The sequence below is a fragment of the Palaemon carinicauda genome, unplaced genomic scaffold (assembly GCF_036898095.1).
Source record: "Palaemon carinicauda isolate YSFRI2023 unplaced genomic scaffold, ASM3689809v2 scaffold111, whole genome shotgun sequence".
Lineage (NCBI taxonomy): Eukaryota > Metazoa > Arthropoda > Malacostraca > Decapoda > Palaemonidae > Palaemon > Palaemon carinicauda.
The window spans coordinates 203,318-227,500 of NW_027168605.1; the positions used below are offsets into that span (position 1 = coordinate 203,318).

Below are 24,183 nucleotides of genomic sequence, written 5' to 3' on the forward strand. Positions count from 1 at the left end.
ACAGATAATCAAATCGTAATGCTAGCAACATTAATCTTCATAAAGCTTGGTGACCTCTTAAATACTTTCCAATATGTAAAAAAAATCCAGAATTCTGGTATCAGAGAGAATAAGTGAACATATCTAACATCTAAATCAATAAAGACTCATGTTTTATAATTTGATTGATAAGTTTCAAACTTAATTGGAATGATTAAATTTTCACATTTCTAGAGAACATGTCGAGTCCGATTCTAACTGCTGAAGAAAGGAATATGTATGCTACAATCTGGATATCATACATCTATAAACTTTAAAAAATATATTAGTTCTCACTAAAGTAAATCCTATAAGAGTTATCATTATTATTATCATCATTCAAAACATACACACATTCGTATGGAATAAATATGTGCACAATGGCTAAACGTTAGTGATCAACACTTCTGCTTCTTTGACCTCACCTATGATATATAGCTTGCATGAGAGCTGTCCAGCCATTCTTCTGGTCTTGGGCATCGATTGGAGCCCCGTACTGCAGCAACATCTTAGCTATCTGGCAATGGCCAAACATGGCGGCTACCATTAGGGGTGTTGCACCGTCAGATGTTGTTATTTGGCTCTGGCCGGGATCTCCTATGAGTATCTCTTGGACCGATTTCAGGTCCCCATTCCGAACTGCTTCCATTAGATCATATCCGGCACCTTTGGCAAACATGAAGCTATTGAAATTCAAGATCAAATTTTACAGATTCAGTTTCAATTGTTACGATTTCAATGTCCTCCCAAACATCTCTGTCATTCACAATTCAAGCTCGACTTGCTTCCAAACAGAGGATTTAAAATAGAACGTCTATTCATTTATCCTGTAATAAGGATTCCGACGTACAAAACACTTCAGTGACAACGTAAAATACGAAATAAGAACACGTCTAGATGTCGCACAAGTATCAGCCATACTAATTCTATATAAAAATACATTTAAACTACACAAATAAACGGATAACAGGAGTACTGCATGCATAATATATTTACTTTAATATTTCTCGCAAAAATTAAAATTGCATTGTCTATAAAATATTCAACCAATTACCATAACTCTGACAACAAAACAAAAGCTAAGAAGCGAGAATATCAACACGTCTCCATAACAGACCTTTTTTCTTTAGTCGTGTGGTTACTTTCTCGAGGCAGTTGGCGATGTCCGGCCTATTACAAGCACTTGCAACATCTACTGCAGTGAGGTCACTTGCACTGGTCGCATTTGGGTCAGCACCCCGCTTCAAGAGGAGCTGAGCTGTAGATACGTTTCCTCCGGCAGCGCTAAACATGAGAGGGGTAATACCTGGGAAACGAGAGAAATTTTTTAGGTTGCTAACTGGTATTTGGAATACATTATTATTATTATTATTACTATTCAAGGTACAACCCTAATTGGAAAAGCAAGATGCTATAAGCCCAGGGGCTCCAATAGGGAAAAATAGCCCAGTGAGGAAAGGAAATAAGGAAATAAATAACTGAAGAGAACAAATTAACAATAAATCATTCTAAAAAAAGTAATGTCAAAAGAGATATGTCATATATAAACTATTAACAACGTCAGTCTTAAGAGGAAGACTTGCTTTACAGGGCCTACAAAGCACTATCAACTCTCTGATAACTAGAGGGGCACTCAGTAGAGAGCAGACCTCCGCTGTGGCAGCTTATTTCTAGACCTTGACCTTAACATGTATTAATTGGCGTGTATTTTCATACACTCAAAGATGAACGAAGTTTGAAGTCTTTGTGACAATGATATCCAAGCTTATGGCTGATTACGTGAATTGGACATTTTGCTTGACCGTGACCTTGACCTTCCAAAATTTAATAATTTCCAGCTTTTTACATAACAGTTGATCCTTGCAAGTTTCATTACTCTACCATTAAAATTGTGGCCAGGAAGCTGTTCACAAACAAACACACACACAAATTACAAACACAGAAACAGGGGCAAAAACATAACCTCCTTCCAAATTCATTGGCGGAGGTAATAAATGATATGCCAGAACGTGTTTACAAACCTATCTTGGGAATCGCTTTGTTTGCGCTGACGCCTTTGTCCAGATAGAGCCGTACCACGGCGTTGTTTCCGTGTTGGGCGGCGATCATGAGAGGCGTGATCTGACTAGAAGTGTTTGTAATATCTGGATCGTACTTCGCTCCAGCTTCAATCAGCGTGCGAATTGTTCCCATGTGGCCACTGACGGATGCCAGCATGAGTGCTGACATTCCTGGAACAAGACAGGAAGAGAATTTATGAAAGATTTGGTCCAATATTTGTTTCAAACATTGAAAACTTTTGAAAATGGATATTGTTTAATTCTTGTTTCAAATATTGATTATTTTTTAAAATAACCTGAATCATAAGAGTTAACTGCATTCAATAATTGATATTTTGATAGACCATAGTTAAAAGCCTGTGAATAATAACCTATTTTAACATATGTGAAAGACTGGAGTTACCATTTCTTTGATAAGACTAAAAACAGTCATTTAAGTGATTTGATCAAAAATTATAATTTGACTAAGTTGTTGGCATAGTAATTTTGAAAATGTAGAGTTCTTGCAAACACTGGACTTCAGCACTTTATTTTACTTTGATTTTCTTCTCTTATTAAGAACCAATCCTTAATAACTTTAATAATAATTATAACAATAAAAGATAATACTACAGTGAACAGTCTAAAGATTCCATTTGAGATCTTAAGGAGCTATCACCTTGGTTTTTATGTTCCGTAGCCTGCTGCCAAGACAAAACAAACTTAAACATACTAACCTAACCTATTATAAGCATCAACCATGGCTCCAGCATTTATCAGACAGTGGACGACTTGCATATGACCATGCCTGGCTGCTTGCATAAGTGGTGTCCACCCGAGGTTATTCGTGGCTTCACGGTTGGCTTCCATGACGAGTAAGAAGGACACGACATTCTCGTGGTCGTTGGCAGCAGCGATGTGGAGCGCTGTGTTATTGTCATGGTCAGGTGCCTCGATGTTCACTCCTGAAAACGATCAAATAGTTTCATCACAATTCTAAACCAATTAGATACTCTAATATACTCGGGTAACTTTGGTATTTATTTGCTAGTTAATAAACTCTTCAAAAATTCAATTTGAGATACCAAGTCTAAAGAAAAAATCATTACCTGATTCTTGGAAGAATGTGACAAAATGTAATACAATTAACAAAATTTACTCCTATCTAACATTCAAGCTGTTAGTCGCATTTGATTAAAAAGTTACACTGGATACTGCGAATAAAAGAATACACTGAACCCTCGCTACTTCGCGGTTCGACCATCGCGGATTCACCACTTCGCGGTGTAGTGGTTTGCGGACTGTGGCCAGAGGTAGCAAAATCAACATACTGTACTGAATAATCAATATAATCGATGTAAAAACTAACCTATACACAGATGTGTACAGTAAATGCGTTTGTTTCTTCATTATGATCAGAGAAACGTAAACAAAACATTGGTTGCCATTTTCTATCGTGCTTTTTGGCGTGTTTAGGAAACGCATGATATAAAATCGCCTTTAATATTTGTGCCTGTTTTAGTTTAGGGTACTGTAGTACATGCATTAAGTGTTCTGTACATTAAAGGGTAGTTTGTTAACAGTACTACGTACAAGGGAAGGTTTTAAAAGTCTGAATATACATGTTAAATAAATAGGTAAATGTGGTGTCACTACTTCGCGGATTTTCACCTATCGCGGTCGGGTCTGGAACCTATCTACCGCGATAAACGAGGGTTCACTGTACATCACATGTACAACTTTCTGAGGTGTATGATACTTGTATATCTGAAAGAAAAACTCATATTGAATATAAGAAATGTATTTCTAATAGACAAAATAGCTACCTGATTTCAAGGAAGCCTTGATGAATTCAATATCTCCTTCTTCTGCTGCCCTGTGAAATTCTTGCACGGGATCTATCTCCATCTATGCCACTGACATCACAGTTTTATATTACACTGTTGAAAAAGAAAAATAGAAACAAATTTATTATACAATTTCGAAGCACAATATAATAAAGTTATCTGTTTGCAAAGGAGTCGTCAGAGTAAAATCATCAAGAAATAGCTCTTCAAATTTAGCAGGAAGCGTAATCAATGTAATAATTTACAGAAGTCAATGACTAATACCTAAAATTCTTCTAGGAACTGGATTGACTTTGCTTTTCTCCGACATGAAATTAATATCCAAAATTTTTTAATTGATTTTTATTTTTCTTAACCCTTTTACCCCCAAAGGACGTACTGGTACGTTTCACAAAACCCATCCCTTTACCCCCATGGACGTACTGGTACGTCCTTGCAAAAAAATGCTATAAAAATTTTTTTTTTCATATTTTTTTTTATTTTTTGAAAAAATTCAGGCATTTTCCAAGAGAATGAGACCAACCTGACCTCTCTATGACAAAAATTAAGGCTGTTAGAGCAATTTAAATAAAATATACTGCAAAATGTGCTGGGAAAAAAATAACCCCTTGGGGGTTAAGGGTTGGAAATTTCCAAAGAGCCTGGGGGTAAAAGGGTTAAAACTAGAGTGTGGGGAGCAGTCACTCTCTACCTAGCTCCCCTTCTTTGATATCTCACAGGAAACTACAGTGAACCCTCGCTACTTCGCGGTTCGACCATCGCGGATTCACCACTTCGCGGGGTTTTCCCATAACCCATATATATATACATATCGCGGATTTTCCGGAAAATTCGAAAATACCGCGAAATCTGAAGACAACCAAATACGATATTTTGTTACCTGTAATTCCATTAAATTAGTAATATCTGCTCTTACTGATTGTTCATTGCATTACATATGATATATAATTCAGCACAGAAAGAAATAAAACACGAAAAGAGAATGTGATCATACGATAATTCAGTACGTAGTAAAATTAAATCGAACATGAAACGCAAATCAGATGCAGTCATACCATATTAGAATGGTGTGTACTGTAATGGATGTGCTTCTTTTCCGTGAATCTTTTGTATGTATACGTACGTAGTACAGTACTGCATCCAATAGTATTCTTTGTTGCAAAAATCACATTTCGAATAAGCGTACGAGAGAGAGAGAGAGAGAGAGAGAGAGAGAGAGAGAGAGAGAGAGAGAGAGAGAGAGGCGTAAAATAGCGTACGTATATTATTATTATTGTTATTATTATTATTATTGTTGTTGTTGTTAATAAAATTATTATTGTTATTATTATTAATCATTATTATTATTATTAATGTACTGTACAGTATTATTATCATTATTTATTATTATTACGGTATTGTACTTAATCTACGTACGTTCAGTGTGCGCGGGACATCTTCTATGAGTAACCAACGCACCATAGTACTGTATAAGACGGGTTGTGATTGGTTCAAGCGCTGATAGATGACGAATCAAAACTCAAGTTTTGTTATCTAGCCTGTGATTGGTGTTTTGCCCGCATCTTCTACCCGCAGCATCAAAGTTCTCGCGGGGCTGCATCGTTCACTTTCTCTTTCCGCGTATTGCTGAGTAGACGTTCTTAAGTTTGTGAAGTTTAATCTGTGCTGTGTGCGACTGTTTTAAGTTGAACTTTTTGTTGAACTTTCTGTTACAATGCCTCCCAAGCGTTCTGCTTCTAGTAAGGCTGGTAGTGAGCCTAAACGCCACCGAAGGATGATGACGATAGCTGAGAAGGTTACGCTTCTCGACATGTTAAAAGATGGTAGAAGTTACGCGGCCGCCGGCCGCCATTTTGGCATCAACGAATCCACCGTTCGCTACATCAAGAAGGACGAGGCGAACATTAGAAAGACTGCTGCAATCACCTTTAGCAGATCAGCGAAGCGAGTCGTTACAACGCGTAATAAAACGATCGTACGCATGGAAGGTGCTTTAGCTGTGTGGATTGCCGACTGTCGGAAGAAGAACATAGCGTTGGATACGAACACCATCCGAACAAAGGCTTTGAGCTTGTATGAGAATTTTGCGGCAAAGGAACCTCATGACGACGATGGCGACCATGCTGAAGAAGATGATGATGTAGATGATCCTCAACCAGGGACCTCCACTGATTCCCAGCGTCAGAAACAACGTTTTTCCGCCAGCAAAGGATGGTTCGCGAAGTTTCAGAAACGCTTCGCCCTGAAAAGCGTTTCCCTGCATGGGGAGTCTGCTTCCGCTGACACTGCCGCTGCTGAAACTTACGTGAACCAGACTTTCAAGAACATTATCGCTGAAGGTGGATACAAGCCGGAACAAGTGTTTAATATGGATGAAACCGGCTTGTTTTGGAAGAGAATGCCGTCGCGAACTTTCCTGTTCAAAGAGGAAGCCAAAGCCTCTGGCTTTAAGGCATTCAAGGATCGCGTTACCCTCGTGATGTGTGGCAATGCTGCTGGATTTTTGTTAAAGCCGGGGCTTATTTATAAGTCGAAAAATCCTCGCGCTTTGAAAAATAAAAATAAGAATCTCCTTCCCGTGTACTGGATGCATAATCAAAAAGCATGGATTACGAAGATGCTGACCTCCAACTGGTTCCACCAGTGTTTCATCCCGCAAGTCCATGAATATCTCTTAGAGAAGGGCTTGCCATTCAAGATCCTTCTCCTTATGGATAACGCTGGTGGACACGCAACTGACCTGTCGCGTGAGGGCGTTCAGGTTGAGTTCCTGCCACCCAACACCACGTCATTAATTCAACCAATGGACCAGGGGGTTATCAGGGCGTTCAAGGCCCTCTACACGAAGAATACCTTGGCGGACCTCGTTGCGTGTGTGGATGCTGCCCAAGATGACGAGGATGAAGACTTCAACTTGAAGGCGTACTGGCGGCAGTACACCATAGCCACGTGCCTGCAGAATATTCAAAAGGCACTTCAAGAGATGAAACCTGCAACCGTAAATGCGAGCTGGAAGAAGCTGTGGCCCGATATTGTTTACGACGACAAGGGATTTACTCCGTCGGAAATCCAACACTCTGCAATACGGAAATCTGTGCAGTTGGCTGCCATAATTGGGGGTGACGGGTTTGGCGACATGACGACTGAAGACGTCGACGAGTTGTTGGACTGCCATTCCCAGCCCCTAACTGACGCAGACCTCGAAGACCTGACGAAATCGGCAAGTGAGGAAGAGAGTGAGGGTGCCCAGGAAGAGACCCAAGAAGATGTCGAAGAAACGGGTTTAACATTAGAACGGCTTGCCAAGTTCTGCAACCATATGAAGGAGGCGAAAGAAATGTTACAAGAGTGGGACGAGGATATGGTTCGCGCGATGCAATTCTCAAATAAGGTCGATGACATCATGACTCCCTACAGGATGCTCTTGGATCGAAAAAAGAAGCAGCGGCAACAACTTCCGATCACAATGTTCTTCCAGCCTCGCAAAAAAGAGCCAGTTCCTCCTGCTAGTACGCCTTCGGAAGAAATTGAAGAAGTTGAAGAGGTGTCCCAGGAAAAGGCACCTCCGTCTGAAGAGACGTAAAATACTATCATTGACTGCACAGTAGAACACATCATCAGCTTCATCATCATCATTTCTACTGTGCAGCAAATTCATCGCCATCGTCATTCAAGTTTTTCTTGAACTTCTTTCGTGGTGAGTACAGTAACAATCTTTATTTTTTACTTTAACCTGTTTTATAGTTTAGTAATGTACGTACTGTATGCATTAAGTTAAAGGGAAGGTTTTAAAAGTCTACATGTTGTAACCTATCATATTTTTTTTGTTTAAAATTTACATTCGTACGTAAAACAATCTCTCTCTCTCTCTCTCTCTCTCTCTCTCTCTCTCTCTCTCTCTCTCTCTCTCTCTCTCTCTCTCTCTCTCTCTCTCTCATTCTCTCTCTCTCTCTCTCTCTCTCAAATTGTTTTCCTGCTTTGCTACGTACAAGTACTGTATAATTTATATTTGTAAGGTAACATATTTTGTAAATGCTTTTACTGTAAATACTGTATGTACTGTATCATTATTTATCACTATCATCATGCGCGTTAAATGCCTTGTTTGTTCTGAGCGTGGTTGTTTACTGAGCGTACACGCCGTCGTTTCAGGCGGCGTCATAAAGAAAAAGATTTAATTTGGAAGTCCTAAGAAAAATACGTAAACTAAAACATTGGTAATAAAAAAATCAACATACAGTACTGTATAATCAATATAATCGATGCAAAAACTAACCTATACATATATGTGTACACTAAATGAGTTTGTTTCTTCATTATGATCAGAGATGAACGTAAACAAAACATTGGTTGCCATTTTTTATCGTGCTTTTTAGGTGTTTAGGAAACACATGATATAAAATCGCCTTTAATATTTGTGCCTGTTTTAGTTTAGGGTGCTGTAGTACATGCATTAAGTGTTCTGTACATTAAAGGGTGGTTTGTTAACAGTACTACGTATAAGGGAAGGTTTTAAAAGTCCGAATATACATGTTAAATAAATAGGTAAATATGCTGTCACTACTTCGCGGATTTTCACCTATCGCGCCCGCGTCTGGAACCTATCTACCGCGATAAACGAGGGTTCACTGTAATCAGGAGAATGAATTCCCAGTCCTCTTGTCCTGTAGAGCAGGTTTACAATTGGTGATTTTGTAGACATTGCTATTGTGGGCCCACAGAGACCTGCAAAGCGTAGACCACTACACCGTCCCTTTTATCCGCCTCTTACGACACGCGTGGATACGTTGGCGCTCTTTTAATTGTCGTCATGCCCCAGCGGCCACAGGTGACATAACGGTTCCTATACGCCCTGCTGCTTCCTCCGGTCGCCTTGGTGACTGTTGAGGTAGCACCAGTAGGGGATTTGGCATATGAAGCTTCATTTGTGGTGGATAATGGGGGAGGGTGGGCTGTGCCACCCTAGCAGTAGCAAACAAACTTGACTGAATTCCTCGTCAGGCTGGGAGGAGCTAAGAGAAGAAAAGTCCCATTTTGTTCCTTATTTTAAGTCGGCTACCGCACAAAATTGGGGGAAGCGCCTTGGTAGATGGATGGATTTTTCATAATACAAACTGGAGTCATTTAATCAAAGCATGATTTCAGCTTAGCTTGAAATGGCTGTTTAACTTTTAGCGAGGTAGTAACAGTCTCCACTTGAGGGCAATATGTGGTTAGGTTAAGAAGAAAAATATGCAGTTTCAATGATCACTACTACAATTATATGAGAAAAGAGGAGCCATTAAAGATCTACGCATATATTGGTACGCGTGTAGACTGTCGGGTTACCAGACCTGCTGCTTGCATAGAAAACTACAAACCTTCCATTCATCATCACTCATATCTTACTATATCTATGAGTACCGTATGTTGGTAAATGAAATAATGTTAGTTATCCATTTACTGGTCTTCGCGTTGCCGTGGTTCAATACGCTCTCAATTAAACATTATTTTATTGTTACCACTGGGGGGCCCCTGTTGTCGGCAGATATATCATAGAGTATAGGCTATCTCACTAACTATTTATTTGAGATGAAAATAAATCTTATTTTCGAAGAAATTTGGAGTTTTTTCTATAGGAAATGTTTTTTTTGGAGCGTTTGTAGGGTGACGGCCAGATCCCGTAGAAAACGGGAATATTCTGATCTGTGGCCGTCTTTCTAAAAACGATTTTGGCGGGAGAAACTAACTTAAAAAACCCACCTAACCTATGCTAAAAGCCATATCCTTACCCAGGGGGTTTTGCCCCCCCGGACCCCCCCCCCCCCCCCCACCCACCCCCCCGCCCTTACACAACAGTTTCCTTACCTACGAGTACGACGGGAGAAGCTAACTTAAAAAGCCCACCGTCTCCTTACCCAGGGGGACCCCCCCTTACACAACATATTTAAGATCCGTAGACCATTTCCAAACGTTTTTATTCTATACAAGATAACAGTCGGAGCGATAATAAGCAAATTAGGACGCTTGGCCGTAGCGCTACAAACTACCCCCTTTTTTTTATTAGAAAAAGTTTTCCCAACCAGAACTATAATAACGCCATTATGGTAAGTGATACAAGTTGCGCTACATACGTTAGCCAAGTGGGTGAGTATTTTGGGGATGAAAAATCGGTGACCTAACGTTATACACACTACCCCATATATCTAACAAAGAACTAAACCGACACCTCCTTGTAATAGGAGTAAGAACGTAACGTACTATGACACTTAGGGTAAGCGCAGTACGGAGAATGGTAAAGTTTTACTGTATAAAAGTAGTTCTTTTCCTAGGTTACATTGCCCTGTGATACAGTACAATAATACCCGGAGAATTATAGTTTCGGGTAGTTTGTAGCGCTACGGCCAGGCGTCCTAATATGCTTATTATCGCTCCGACTGTTATCTTGTATAGAATAAAAACGTATGGAAATGGTCTACGGATCTTAAATATGTTGTGTAAGGACACGGATTTTAGCATAGGTTAGGTGGGTTTATTAAGTTAGCTTCTCCCGTTGTACTCGTAGGTAAGGAAACTGTTGTGTAAAGGGGGGGGGGGGTCCCTGGGTAAGGATACGGCTTTTAGCATAGGTTAGGGGGTTTTTTTAAGTTAGCTTCTCCCGCCAAAATCATTTTTAGAACGACGGCCACAGTTCAGAATATTCCCGTTTACTACGGGATCTGGGCGTCACCCTACAAAGGCTCCATAGTTTCTAATGTTAGGTTTCTAGTACCGGTGCAAAAGTAAGTTTTCACTATAAGCCTAACCATAGCTAAGAATTGCCTATAAAAATACCTAAAAAAAAATATTTATGATCAATGCAGTAATACATATCAGTACATATACCCTGTAAAAACCCCCCAAAATAATCATGTATGAAAATATTACCTTGTATAAAAGAACAGAATGGAAATCCTAAGAAGTCACTTGCAAAATATAGCGAACAGGTCTCGGTAGCCAAAGAAACTGACTATACCAAAATGTAAACAAACCTCACATTGTTCGAGTGTTTTCATCTTGGCTTAAGTTCACTTAATGCAATTATTTTTCGTATTTTGCGATTAAATAATACTCCAATAATTTAATTTATATGTTTTATTATTTATTTTTTATATAAAAGATTAAATATTAACACATTATTACTACAGTTTACGTAATTATGAAACAAATAAAGTTGATGAAGAACTTTATCCGAATGCTGTCCATCTTCTTCTGTCGAAACTTTTCAATAAGATAGTGCACAAACTGTTGGAAAATTCCTTCTTTTTTTCTTTTTGTGAAGAAAATATTAAAAATAAGAAAAGTGTACTACAATAAATGTGGATGAAAAGAGAATAACTAGCGAAAATAAAGAACACACAAAACTAAAAGACACAGAGGCGCCGTTGCAAAGGCGGAGCCTCAACGTGAATCTGATCTATCTAATCTTAAATCATTTAAATGACGTATCTTATGAAAATAGCAAATTCATGTACAGGAAATGAAATACATTAAAAATGTGTATTTACATCACACATTTTCACAACTGGAGATGGTTATTATATAAATACACGAAAGCTCTTGAGAATGTATTTGTTCGACCTTTATTTAAGTTCATGCCTGTATACCAGTAGGAGAATATTTCAAATAAAAACTAAGTTTCAATATCTTTATTGTAGAATTTTAATGCTACAGTTATTATAGCGTATTATGAATATATTTAAAACTACAAAATAGAATTTAGGATGGTGAATACCATACATAGATAATGGTGATATATATATATATATATATATATATATATATATATATATATATATATATATATATATATATATATATATATATATATATATATATATATATATATTGATAGAAATATAAAAATATCAGACTGAGACTGACTGATTATAATAGACCACCAAACCTCAGATAAATTCTAAATAAAATATTGGTAATGTTTACATTTAAGAGAAAATATGAATATTTCTTTATTTGTAACAGATAAAATTCCCTGCAGCTTTTTTGTGAAACCAAGAAACATAATTTGAAATAAGCAAAAGTGATCTAAAAGGGTTTATTATATATCGCGTAGAGTTCAGATTATTATTATTATTATTATTATTACTATCCAAGCTACAACCCTAGTTGGAAAAGCAAGATGCTATAAGCCCAGGGGCTCTAACAGGGAAAAAAAAGCCCAGTGAGGAAAGGAAATAAGGAAATAAATAAATGAAGAGAACAAATTAACAATAAATCATTCTAAAATAAGTAACAACGTCAAAACAGACATGTCATATATAAACTATTAACAACATCAAAAACAAATATTTCATAAATAAACTATAAAAAGACTCATGTCCGCCTGGTCAACAAAAAAGCATTTGCTCCAACTTTGAACTTTTGAAGTTCTACTGATTCAACCACCCGATTAGGAAGATCATTCCACAACTTGGTCACAGCTGGAATAAAACTTATAGAGTACTGCGTAGTATTGAGCCTCGTAATGGAAAAGGCCTGGCTATTAGAATTAACTGCTTGCCTAGTATTACTAACAGGATAGAATTGTCCAGGGAGATCTGACTGTAAAGAATGGTCAGAGTTATGAAAAATCTTATGCAACATGCATAACTCACTCGTCCGACTACTCGCTTCTTCAACGATCTCCCGCTTCTGAAGAGATCTTGCACCAACTGTAGTGCAGTGCAGTGCCCAACCATTCACTTCACAGTAACACTTACATTCAGAAATCCTATTTATCGGTCCTACAAGTGGGACGCGGGCCCATTTGTAGTTTCTTACTCATTATTTTACAGCTTTCTTGAGTAAAGTCTGATTCTAGGCCTTCCAGTCATATATAGTATGTCTACATCTTTCTTGGATATTTGTGTTTCAAACAGGTCATGTTAAATCTTAAAGAAGAGTCTAATGCTTATAAGGGCATACATAAGTTAGCCTATAGATCTCCTAAAGGAGAAAGTCTTTGGGCTATAGGAACACTACTCACTCTTTGATAAGGAGTTTGGTGGCCATATAAATATAACTTCTCACTTGGACAAGACCCTAATGGCCAAACAGTCATGATTTGTCCATTGGAGAAGTGTCTCATAACCCTTTAAGATGATTCTGGTATTAATAAAACCGATGATTTGTCCCTTCGAGGCCTGCTAGTTACAAGACCACGCGCCAGCGATGGAGTTTAGTGGTCGTTAGGGCACACCACTTCGTAGAACTGCTGCGTCTTCGTGGCGGTGATGGTATTATAGCGCTTCTCGGTTTTCGTTATGGACCGGATGAAAGTCGAGAAGACGGTGTGGGTGATGTACTGGGGTAGAGTTGCCATCCTCGTTCTGAACTCGGGAACCTAATATGAGAAAGAGAGTGGGGTTCGGTTAAGTTTTGCGATAAATGTAAGCAACATATTTTAATGGTTTTTATTTTGTTAAACTGTAAGAAGATTGGGGAAATGTTATGTGAAAGTGATTGAATGTGAAATAATGTTATGCCACCTGGATTTGAATGTAAATTCTCTGATAGAAAGATAAGGCACTAATAAGTTACTTTTGTGATAAGAGATTGAATAATAGGTTTCAAATGTATAATGGGACTGAGTCTTAAAAAATGCACATTTATACAGAACACAAAGTAAGCAACTGACATTTTGCGTTTGAGTAACGAAGTACGGAATCATCTTAGTAGACTGGATGATCTGGGTCATCGTCTGGGGCACGTCGTAGTAAGACGTACTCTCTCTGCAAAAACAAAAAGCATTAGAACTTTGAATGATGCTAAAAATCATTCAACTATTATGACATCAAATGGACAAGATAATAAGATATAGCTTACAGAGATAATGGTTTGAAATGTATGGTCACTTGTGTCCACTACTAAACTTGCCCCTACTAACGCGTGCTTCTAAGTACTCATTAATGTGTAAAATAGCAAACAGAATGGTTCATACGATTGGGAAATTTTGTTCTACACTTCCTATAATACCTGGTTTGAGTTTTACCTCGCGACATGCACCAGTACAACACCTTTGGATATGTGGATTAAGTATCATCACTCATAGTTTATTTTAGTGTTTTCGTCTACGACACACTTTAGAAAATGGAATTTGACGGTTTCGATATAGAAATGATTATTAATAAAAGTGATGACACTAGGGTGAGACATATGGTGTCAAACACTATATATAACAATTGCTATTTTTGCCTCATGTTATTAGGTCCATAGAGAGCTGTTTGATAGCATTAAAGATAAGTCATAAGACTATGGTTTCTTACACGTGTTAGCTTCTTGGTAAAAGAATGTCGAACAATATTAGTGTTAAGAATTTAAATTAAAAAAAACTTGTGTCTGTATGGACTTTCATTAATGAGCATTTATGATTTCTAATTATCCAAAGAAGTTTAAAAAAATGGACTTGACTAACGCGCATGCTAGAAGAATGAGCACTCGCTGTAAAATGCGTTACCCACCAAAAATCAACACAATAAATCATATTACTTTCTTTTCTATCCATTTAGTCTTTTCATAGTCATTTAATTTCTTTCCACTAACCTGCTCTTTTCCTGAGGAACATTCCGGAACTCTGTGGTCTTCATCCAAATGGTCACGGGTTTACAATCATTCCCCGCTGGCTGCGCTTTATCGCTTTTAGTCGCACTGAACAACATTATCCATAAAATCACGCGTTGAATGACCCTTTTCTGAAAATGAGATAGGAGTTATTATTTCATTTAAAACAGAGACAGAGATCAGTATGAATATATTTTTTTGCTGATCTATAAATATCTATTTTCGTCTGTAATTAACAACATAGACTATATAGACTATTCGAAATTAGTGTGAATCCTGAAATAGGAGGAAGAACTTTTTGTTATGCTGCACCGAGACTCTTCAACGACCTTCCACTTGATGTCAAGAATAGCAATAATGTGGCAGCTTTCAAGAAAAACCTGAAGACTTATCTCTTTGGAAAGTGCTATAATAGTGATCTGAAAACTATTAAGCCTGAATACAAATGCTAGCGAATAACTGAAAAGATACAGAACAAAATATAAACTGGAAAGAAATTATTTTCACACATCAAGGCCCGCCTGAACAGACTCTTAGTGTCTGATGGAGGGCGAGAAATAAACCCCTAAAAGTAAAAGTAAAAGTAATATGGCATTTTGCTTGAAAGGGATTATCTATTTTGATTTTGATGGGGTGAATTGGACTACAAGTTTGATAGCTTGCTATATATTAAAGTATCAAACGGAATTTGTTTAAAACTTAACAAAATGATAATATTTCTTACCTTCATGATTTGCATATGTGACATAGGCCTAGTTTTCGTTCCAATCAGAATCTGACTTGAATCTGGAATTAAATTTTGAATTATAAGTCTTTTAATGAATTAACCTATGAAATAGTCAATGAGAGAGAGAGAGAGAGAGAGAGAGAGAGAGAGAGAGAGAGAGAGAGAGAGAGAGAGAGAGAGAGAGAGAGAGAGAGAGAGAGAGAGAGTAGAACATAGGCATACTGGTATTTTCAAAATCAAAATTCCTTGAATATAAGAGAAATTTCCATAACTGATAATTCTCCTTAACCTAATTTTCATGTTCACGGGTTAGATTAACAATAGTTTCCGTACAAGAAGAAGAAGAAGAAGAAGAAGAAGAAGAACTGCCACAACCTAATTACCGCTCTAGCGGTCAACTGCAAGCAAGAGCAAGCAATAATTACAAACTTTCTATCATTAGTTCTCATCATTTATTCACACACGGTTTAGTACCATTTCGAGTGATTTTCCTTTTTTTTTTTTTTTTTTTTTTTTTTTTTTTTTTTTTAAACTGCAGGTGTATATGGTCCTCCAAAGGGGTGTAGAGGTGTTTTCTATATGTTATACAAGTGTAAAAACATACATTTTATTGATTTTAAAGTCTTGGTATCATAGTTTATTTAATTATTAACAATTTCGACCAATTTCAAAATTGTAGTGCTCTTCTAGGTGTAATTAACTCTATGGAAAATTAGTTAATCAAGGGAAATAAACTTTGATAATATTAAATTAATTCGAATGTTTAATTAACTTTAAATGTTATATTATTATCCATTATGGTAGGCCTACCTCAAGGAATACGTGTCTAATTTTAGATATACTTGACTGATTAAGTTGTGGTGGCCGATGTGCTAACATCCCTGACTAGTGAATGCCAGACTGGGGTTCGAGTCCCACTTAAACTCGTTAGTTCCTTTGGTCACTGCAACCTCACCATCCTTATGAGCTAAGGATTGGGGGTTTGGGGGAGCCTATAGGTCTAACTGCCTGGCCATCCTTGATCCTAGCTTGGGTGGAGTTGGGGCTTGGGTGCTGATCATATGTATATATGGTCAGTCTCTAGGGCATTGTCCTGCTTGATAGGGCAATGTCACTGTCCCTTGCCTCTGCCATTCATGAGTGACCTTTAAAGTTAAACTTGGAAAATTCTGAAGATACTTATCTGATTTATGACATATAGTTTAAGTCAAGTGTTAGTTTAAAAAATAGGACATCCCTCAAAATACAATTTTATGATACACAATATATTTATAACAAACAAGAAAAATATATAACAAAAGAAATAAAAAACGGTACAAACCTTTTTATTCTTCTTCTTTTTTAATTTTTTAGATTCTCTGTCTCCTTTAAATATTTAACCTCGGTCTAGGCCCAATCATTTGCTTATACTCCATATATCAATATCTATCTATCTATCTGAATTAATAGTTTCTTTGCAGTATCTTCTAACAGCTATCTATCTATCTATCTATCTATTTATCTATCTGCATTAATAGCCTTTTTGCACTGCCTTCTAACAGCTCACCTCTCTATCTATCTATCTATCTATCTGCATTGATAGCCTCTTTGCACTGTCTTCACAGAGGTCACCTCTCTATCTACCTATCTATCTGGATTGATAGCCTTTTTGCACTGTCTTCTAACAGCTCACCTCTCTATCTATCTATATACCTATCTATCTATCTGCTTCGATAGCCTCTTTGCACTGTCTTCTAACAGCTCACCTCTCTATCTATCTATCTATCTATTTGCATTGATAGCCTCTTTGAATTGTCTTCTAACAGCTCACCTCTCTATCTATCTATCTATATATCTATCTATCTATCTGCAATGATAGCCTCTTTACACTGTCTTCTAACAGCTCACCTCTCTATCTATCTATCTATCTGCTTCGATAGCCTCTTTGCACTGTCTTCTAACAGCTCACCTCTCTATCTATCTATCTATCTGTATTGATAGCCTCTTTGCACTGTCTTCTAACAGCTCACCTCTCTATCTATCTATATACCTATCTATCTACCTACATTGATAGCCTCTTTGCACTGTCTTCTAACAGCTCACCTCTCTATCTATCTATCTATCTATCTATCTATCTATCTATCTATCTGCATTGATAGCCTTTTTGCACTGTCTTCTAACAGCTCACCTCTCTATCTATCTATCTATCTGCTTCGATAGCCTCTTTGCACTATCTTCTAACAGCTCACCTCTCTATCTATCTATCTATCTATTTATCTGCATTGATAGCCTCTTTGCACTGTCTTCTAACAGCTCACCTCTATCTATCTATCTATCTATCTGCATTGATAGCCTCTTTGCACTGTCTTCTAACAGCTCACCTCTCTATCTATCTATATACCTATCTATCTACCTACATTGATAGCCTCTTTGCACTGTCTTCTAACAGCTCACCTCTCTATCTATCTATCTATCTATCTATATATCTGCATTGATAGCCTCTTTGCACTGTCTTCTAACAGCTCACCTCTCTATCTATCTATCTATCTACACTGATAACCTCTTTGCACTGTCTTCTAACAGCTCACCTCTCTATCTATCTATATACCTATCTATCTACCTACATGGATAGCCTCTTTGCACTGTCTTCTAACAGCTCACCTCTCTCCTGGACCACACTGAAACCAAGACTGTCTGGGTCCTCTGGGACAGCCATGACGATTCACTGAACCACATGGACCAAAGATATATGGTTCCATATTCGTGTGATACACTGTGTGATTGAGTGAAGTTGAAAGCGTGACGTTTTCCTCACTTCATAATGATAATCTTTCACACTTTTTTAGCTTCAGAATTTCTGGGAGTTTCTCATAGGAAGATTTTGTCAAGTGGAGAGGTGATAACTCGGTCTATCTTATCATAAATCTTGTTTTATTTAGTTTATATTTTAAGCATAGTATAATAAATTCATATTTTACGTTTTATTTATTATTTTCATTATCATAAATAGTTTTATCTATATATGATCTGTGATACCTATATGATATTTAGACCTATAAATGACTCCTTTTTCTCATTGATAAATAGGCCTATAGGCCTATTTGAGTTTTCCCTTGAAGGATATGTTATTGAAATCTTTTGTCCTGTTTCATTATTCAAAATTGGGAATTCTCTCGTTTATAATATCCACAAATTTTTATTTAATCTTAATTGTAAAAAATACACCAGCTGATACTAACTCATATTGATTAGAAATACGTTATTCTGTTAATGTTACTCAAGACAACATAGATATAATGACTTTTCAGTGTTGATATATCAATTTCTTTATTTAACTATTTAAGTATTTATACTGAATAGCTGAAGTTATTTTTCTATATCACCTCGTGTATGTTTTCAAATACATTTATGTATCTATAAAAGTTTAAATCAAGACTTCCATAGCTTTTAATGATTTTCAATTAATATTTGAGAAAGACTGTGGTGTGACCTACTGGCCTAAAGTTTTTATGAGATTTTCTAACTAGGTGGGGACAAGTTAATTAATATTTTTTTTTTACTTATAAATGTAAATTCTCTCGATCTGATTTTATTCTATTAATCATTATTAAATATTCGACATTTTGGTAAATTACTAGACCCATTGGTAAAAAACTGGGTAATCCTTTTGGTGTACGGATCTGCCTATATATATATATATATATATATATATATATATATATATATATATATATATATATATATATATATATATATATATATATATATATATATATATAAACCTAACTTGTTTTTTTTACACAAAATTGCTAAAGCATTTAGCTCTGTACCCCATTTGTTTTTGTTTTTAAACATCTCAATCTCAGTGACGTTGGTACAGTGATAGTGAAAACACTTCTCAAATTAATGGATAATTTTAAGCATGGATTTAAGCTTATTTTTGCACCTGAAGCTGAATATTGTTAAGGTATTGTTGATGCATATATTCCTATATTTATTTTTTCCATATTATTCATTTAAACACAGATCTATATTAAACAATTTACAATTTGTTGATGTTTTTTTTTTTCTTTTGTATTTTTCTGCTTCAAGATCACAATAGGCTATATTTATTTTTCTCCATGATAGTTTTTTTTTATATAAAATGGTAGGATAAAATACATTAAATCAACGTGGAAAAAGTTTATTATTTAACAGTAACTATTAACAACACCAAACCTAAAATACACCATTTTTTTTTTATTTTTTTTTTAAAGAAGAGAACCATAAGCCTATTTCAAACCATTTTCATTTGGTTGAAGGAAGGTTATATATATTACAATGTATACAAAATAACTCAAAATACTATGAATAGATTTTGATTAAAATTTAATATATACATCAACTAAGATGTAAGGAAGAGATATGCTTGATAATTCTCCTCAAATTTCATTGAGAAAATAACATTTTCGTCTTTGGCGGGGGTATGCGCTATCTCAGACTATTTCAGCTTCTTATTATATTGTCACAGGTGGGCTGTTCATTTTGTTCTTTGCCTGTTCAGGTTAGAAAACATTGTTCAGTTATTTTAAGTTGGTTTTGGTTCATGTACAGATGGAGTTTTTAACATTTTTGAAAATAATTTTCAAGGTAACTAATATACTGTATATATATATATATATATATATATATATATATATATATATATATATATATGTATATATATATATATATATATATATATATATATATATATATATATATATATATATATATATATATATATATATGTGTGTGTGTGTGTGTGTGTGTGTGTGTGTGTGTGTGTGTGTGTGTGTGTAGGTTAGTATAATGTATGTGCAAAAAAAATCAAAACTCAATTTTACTATATCATAAAGTTAAATACTAAATTTTGAGTCTATTGATATATATATATATATATATATATATATATATATATATATATATATATATATATATATATATATATATATATGTGTGTGTGTGTGTGTGTGTGTGTGTGTGTGTATTATATATATATTATATACACACTCACAAGAAAATTTAACTCCAAGACTGTCACAAATTTAATATCATTATTATCACAGCAAACCCAAAGAAAAAAGACAAAAAAATAACAATAAAAAAAAACACAAATAACAAAATATACCCAAGACATTACCATAGCCATTTCCGAAGTGTTTCCTTATTCTTCTCCGGCGGTGCTGTCGTAGTCACCAAGGACTTCCGGTTCCTGAAGGAGGATCTGAAGGAACTAGTGGTGGTAGCGTGCCTCAGAAAACGCTGATCCATCTTATTGAATATGTAGGGCGCCGATGTGCTGTCCAGCTGTCATATTATATATTAATTGCTTTCATTTCTTCTTCTTTTATTCCCTTATGGTCTAGTTGTTCCAAATGAGTATATTGATTTTTTAATAATGGATGATGTTTATATATATTTCCTAGTTTGGTTTGATTGTCTAGATGTTCGTAAATGGAATTTAATCGTATATTTTATAGTTATTTAGTTGATACATTGTCATATATGGTTCAGTTTATGGTTTAGAAGTACTTAGAAGTTAAATTAGAGAAATTATAGTCCGTGTAGGCTAATTTTACTGTAGTGCACTGAACTATTGCGTAGGACTAGGTCATCTGTGACTAGTATAGTTAGACTAACTATTTCAACTTAAGATTAAGTCGAAGTCATAATCGATATGGGTTTTGGTTGTCAAAAGTTCTTTGTCTTGTCTGATGTCAATTGTCTGTTTTCCTTGTAGGCCTACTATTGTCAATTGTCTGTTTTCCTTGTAGGCCTACTATTGTCAATGTCAGTTTCCTGTACGAAAATTGTTACTTTTCTTTTGATTTGTAGACCTATAATATTTTTGTATACATTATTCAACGATTATTTATCAACAGAGACTTAATTCAGGGTTGATTTTGATAGGCCTATTTTATTTGAAGGATTTTTTTTTAGAATTGTTACTTTTCTTATTGATTCATGTAGGCCTTTAATATTTTTTGTATACATTATTTAACGATTATTTATCAACAAAGACTTAATTTGGGGTTATTTTTGATAGGCCTATATTATTTGAAGAATTTTTTTCGAATTGATACTTTTCTTATTGATTCATGTAGGCCTATAATATTTTTTGTATACATTATTTAACGATTATTTATCAACAGAGACTTAATTCCGGGTTGATTTTGATAGGCCTATATTATTTGAAGAATTTTTTCGAATTGATACTTTTCTTATTGATTCATGTAGGCCTTTAATATTTTTGTATACATTATCTAACGATTATTTATCAACAGAGACTTAATTCAGGGTTGATTTTGATAGGCCTATATGATTTGAAGAACTTTTGAGACAGCCATTTAACTCTAATGTCTATAGAAATGGGATAATGTAATATTAAGCACATTAGAGAAGTAAATAAGGGGGCATACCCATCTAGGATATATATATTTCATCTTTCATCTGATTGGCCGATATTTCTGCCAATCACGAATATGTTCAAGGATATCGGCTGATGAAATTTACCGTCAGCTTCAATAAAACATTCATTAGACCTAGTTTATTTAGATCTAGGCTTCAAATTGAAGATTGATTAAGAAATGTCATTAGATTGACAGTAGATAGTCACTTAAGGTATTACCTTGAATATTTTTTTTTACTAATTTTATCTTCATTTATAGTAAATATAATATTTGACCCCAAATGAAGGGAAAACTAAAGACTTAATTTTTACAAGTCTATAAAAACATATTTAAAATGTTTTTTAAAGGTAAAATAACCTAAATTATAAGACAATAAACTATGCCTATTTAATAACAAAATATTTTTGACTAGGGAATAATTGATGGTAGATATAGTCTTATATTCTTGACTAGAAAAAAGATTTTTTTTTTTTTAAATATTCAAATAGAGGACAATAATCTATCGATAGATTTGAATTAAAAAAAAAAGTCTGTAACATTATTATAGGCCTATGTCCTGTCATCTGTCATTTCTTTTATTCTTATAATTATATTTTCTCCTTGTTCTCTTGTTCCTACTGAATTATTAATCATATATATTATTCCACTTTATTCTTTGCTCCAAATCATGAGATATGTCTGGTTCATTTTGTTTGGATGCTGTCTCATTTCTGTCTTTTGTGTCTTCCTGTTTGTCTTCTGTCTTGCCTTTTGGTTCTGTCTCCTGTCTTGCAGTTTGGTTCCTGCCTTGTGTCTTGTAGTTTATTTCTGTCTTCTGTGTCTTCCCGTTTGTTTTCTGTCTGGGCGTTTGTTCCTGTCTGTGTCTTACCTTTTGATTCTGTCTTTTGTCTTGCCTTTTGATTCTGTCTTCTGTGTCTTGCCCTTTGTTTTCTGTCTTTTTTCTTGCCTTTTGATTCTGTCTTCTGTGTCTTGCCTTTGATTTCTGTCTTTTCTCTTGCCTTTTGATTCTGTCTTTTGTCTTGTCCTTTGTTTTCAGGCTTCTGTCTTGCCTTTTGATTCTGTTTTCTGTGTTTTGCCGTTTGTTTTCTGTCTTTTGTCTTGCCTTTTGATTCTGTCTTTTGTCTTGTCCTTTGTTTTCAGGCTTCTGTCTTGCCCTTTGATTCTGTTTTCTGTGTTTTGCCGTTTGTTTTCTGTCTTTTGTCTTGCCTTTTGTTTTCTGTCTTTTCTCTTGCCTTTTGATTCTGTCTTTTGTCTTGTCCTTTGTTTTCAGGCTTCTGTCTTGCCTTTTTTATTATGTTTTCTGTGTCTTGCCCTTTGATTCTGTTTTCTGTGTTTTGCCGTTTGTTTTCTGTCTTTTGTCTTGCCTTTTAATTCTGTCTTTTGTCTTGTTGTTTGTTTTCAGGCTTCTGTCATGGTATTTAACCTATCTTTTGCGTCTCGTTTGTTTTCTGTCTCCTGTCATTTCCCTGTCTCTTCCCGTCATCAGAAATAATAATCAGGTTTCCTGCTATAGCTAGGGTTAGTATAAAGTACCTGCGCATTGACGGTCGTCGTCACGTAGAAAGGCACAGCCGTCGTGATAAACCTATCGACCGTGCTCACAATGTACGAAGGCACGGTGGTCGTGATGTAGTTGTTGTACGTGCTCGTGGTCGTCAGATGAACCTCGGAGACGGCCGTGGTCGTCAGGTATAGAGGCACGGTGGTGGTCTGAGTGACGGCTAGCTCTTTGACGTAGGTAGTCGTTATGTATTGAGGGAGGCTGTACGTTTGGGTGATGATGACCTGTTTGTAGACGGTCTGCGTGACGTACGTCGGGACCTCGTTCGTCTCCGTGACGTACACGTCCTCGTACCTAGTCTCGGTGAGGTACGTCGTCGTGGTGATGTAGTCGTACGCCGTGGTGGTGAAATGGGTCGTGCTGGTGACGTACTCGGTGTCGAAATGCGTCTCGGTGAAGGACGTCGGGAAGAAAGACGTCTCCGTTATGGTGGAGTAGACCGTAGACGTCACGGGGAACGTCTCCGTGGTTGTGTCCGTTAGATATTCGGTCCGGTACTTCGTGTGGAAGATGGTTGAGACTATGGTGCTATAAACGGGTACTTCTTTGAAGTCGGTTAGGGTTTGAAATTGGGTCACAAACTTCGTCTCGTATTGGGTTGTGTATACGGGGACATCCTTATACTCTGTCTCTGTTAAATAGTCTGTTCTATAGTCTGTCACGTATTCTGTGCTGTATACGGGCAGGGGCTCGGTCTGTAAAACAAGAAAAATACGGGAATTAAATATCTATTAATATACAATTAATGCAGCCGTTTCTAGTCCGTTGGTGTCGATTGGTGATGGTGGGAGATTTTGGTCTGATCACTCACAGCAGACCAAGCTAGTATGGGTGGCCCTAGATAGTACAATTTTGCTGATCATGGCGATATGCAAACCCCTTCACAATGATAAGGTATCCCCACTCAGAAAGGGATATATATATATATATATATATATATATATATATATATATATATATATATATATATATATATATATATATATGTGTGTGTGTGTGTGTG

The 24,183-nt window shown here is 36.0% G+C and overlaps 3 protein-coding genes across 3 annotated transcripts in view; all 3 read right to left on the bottom strand.

Moving 5' to 3' along the window:
• The window catches only part of LOC137635294 (ankyrin repeat and SAM domain-containing protein 6-like), a 28,869-nt gene extending 17,940 nt beyond the window's left edge, over positions 1-10,929 (bottom strand). The window contains exons 1-6 of the mRNA XM_068367761.1: positions 10,811-10,929; positions 3,884-3,997; positions 2,795-3,022; positions 2,040-2,249; positions 1,136-1,324; positions 444-684 (exon numbers count right to left, since the gene is read on the bottom strand). Coding sequence (XP_068223862.1) covers positions 444-684; positions 1,136-1,324; positions 2,040-2,249; positions 2,795-3,022; positions 3,884-3,965 — 950 coding nt within the window. The 5' untranslated portion in view covers positions 3,966-3,997; positions 10,811-10,929. The remainder of the gene's footprint in view (positions 1-443; positions 685-1,135; positions 1,325-2,039; positions 2,250-2,794; positions 3,023-3,883; positions 3,998-10,810) is intronic.
• Positions 10,930-12,536: 1,607 nt separating this feature from the next.
• Positions 12,537-17,904, bottom strand: LOC137635291 (uncharacterized). Its single transcript, XM_068367756.1, has 5 exons — positions 17,850-17,904; positions 15,207-15,268; positions 14,465-14,613; positions 13,560-13,653; positions 12,537-13,265 (listed from the first exon to the last, which is right to left on the bottom strand). Exons 1-5 carry the CDS (start codon positions 17,902-17,904, stop codon positions 13,101-13,103), a joined length of 525 nt encoding a protein of 174 aa, XP_068223857.1. The 3' UTR covers positions 12,537-13,100.
• A 1,687-nt stretch (positions 17,905-19,591) lies between these two features.
• Positions 19,592-24,183, bottom strand: part of LOC137635292 (uncharacterized) — a 9,997-nt gene continuing 5,405 nt past the window's right edge. The window contains exons 3-5 of the mRNA XM_068367757.1: positions 23,153-23,875; positions 20,350-20,516; positions 19,592-19,723 (exon numbers count right to left, since the gene is read on the bottom strand). Of these exons, the coding sequence (XP_068223858.1) occupies positions 19,708-19,723; positions 20,350-20,516; positions 23,153-23,875 (906 nt within the window). The 3' untranslated portion in view covers positions 19,592-19,707. The remainder of the gene's footprint in view (positions 19,724-20,349; positions 20,517-23,152; positions 23,876-24,183) is intronic.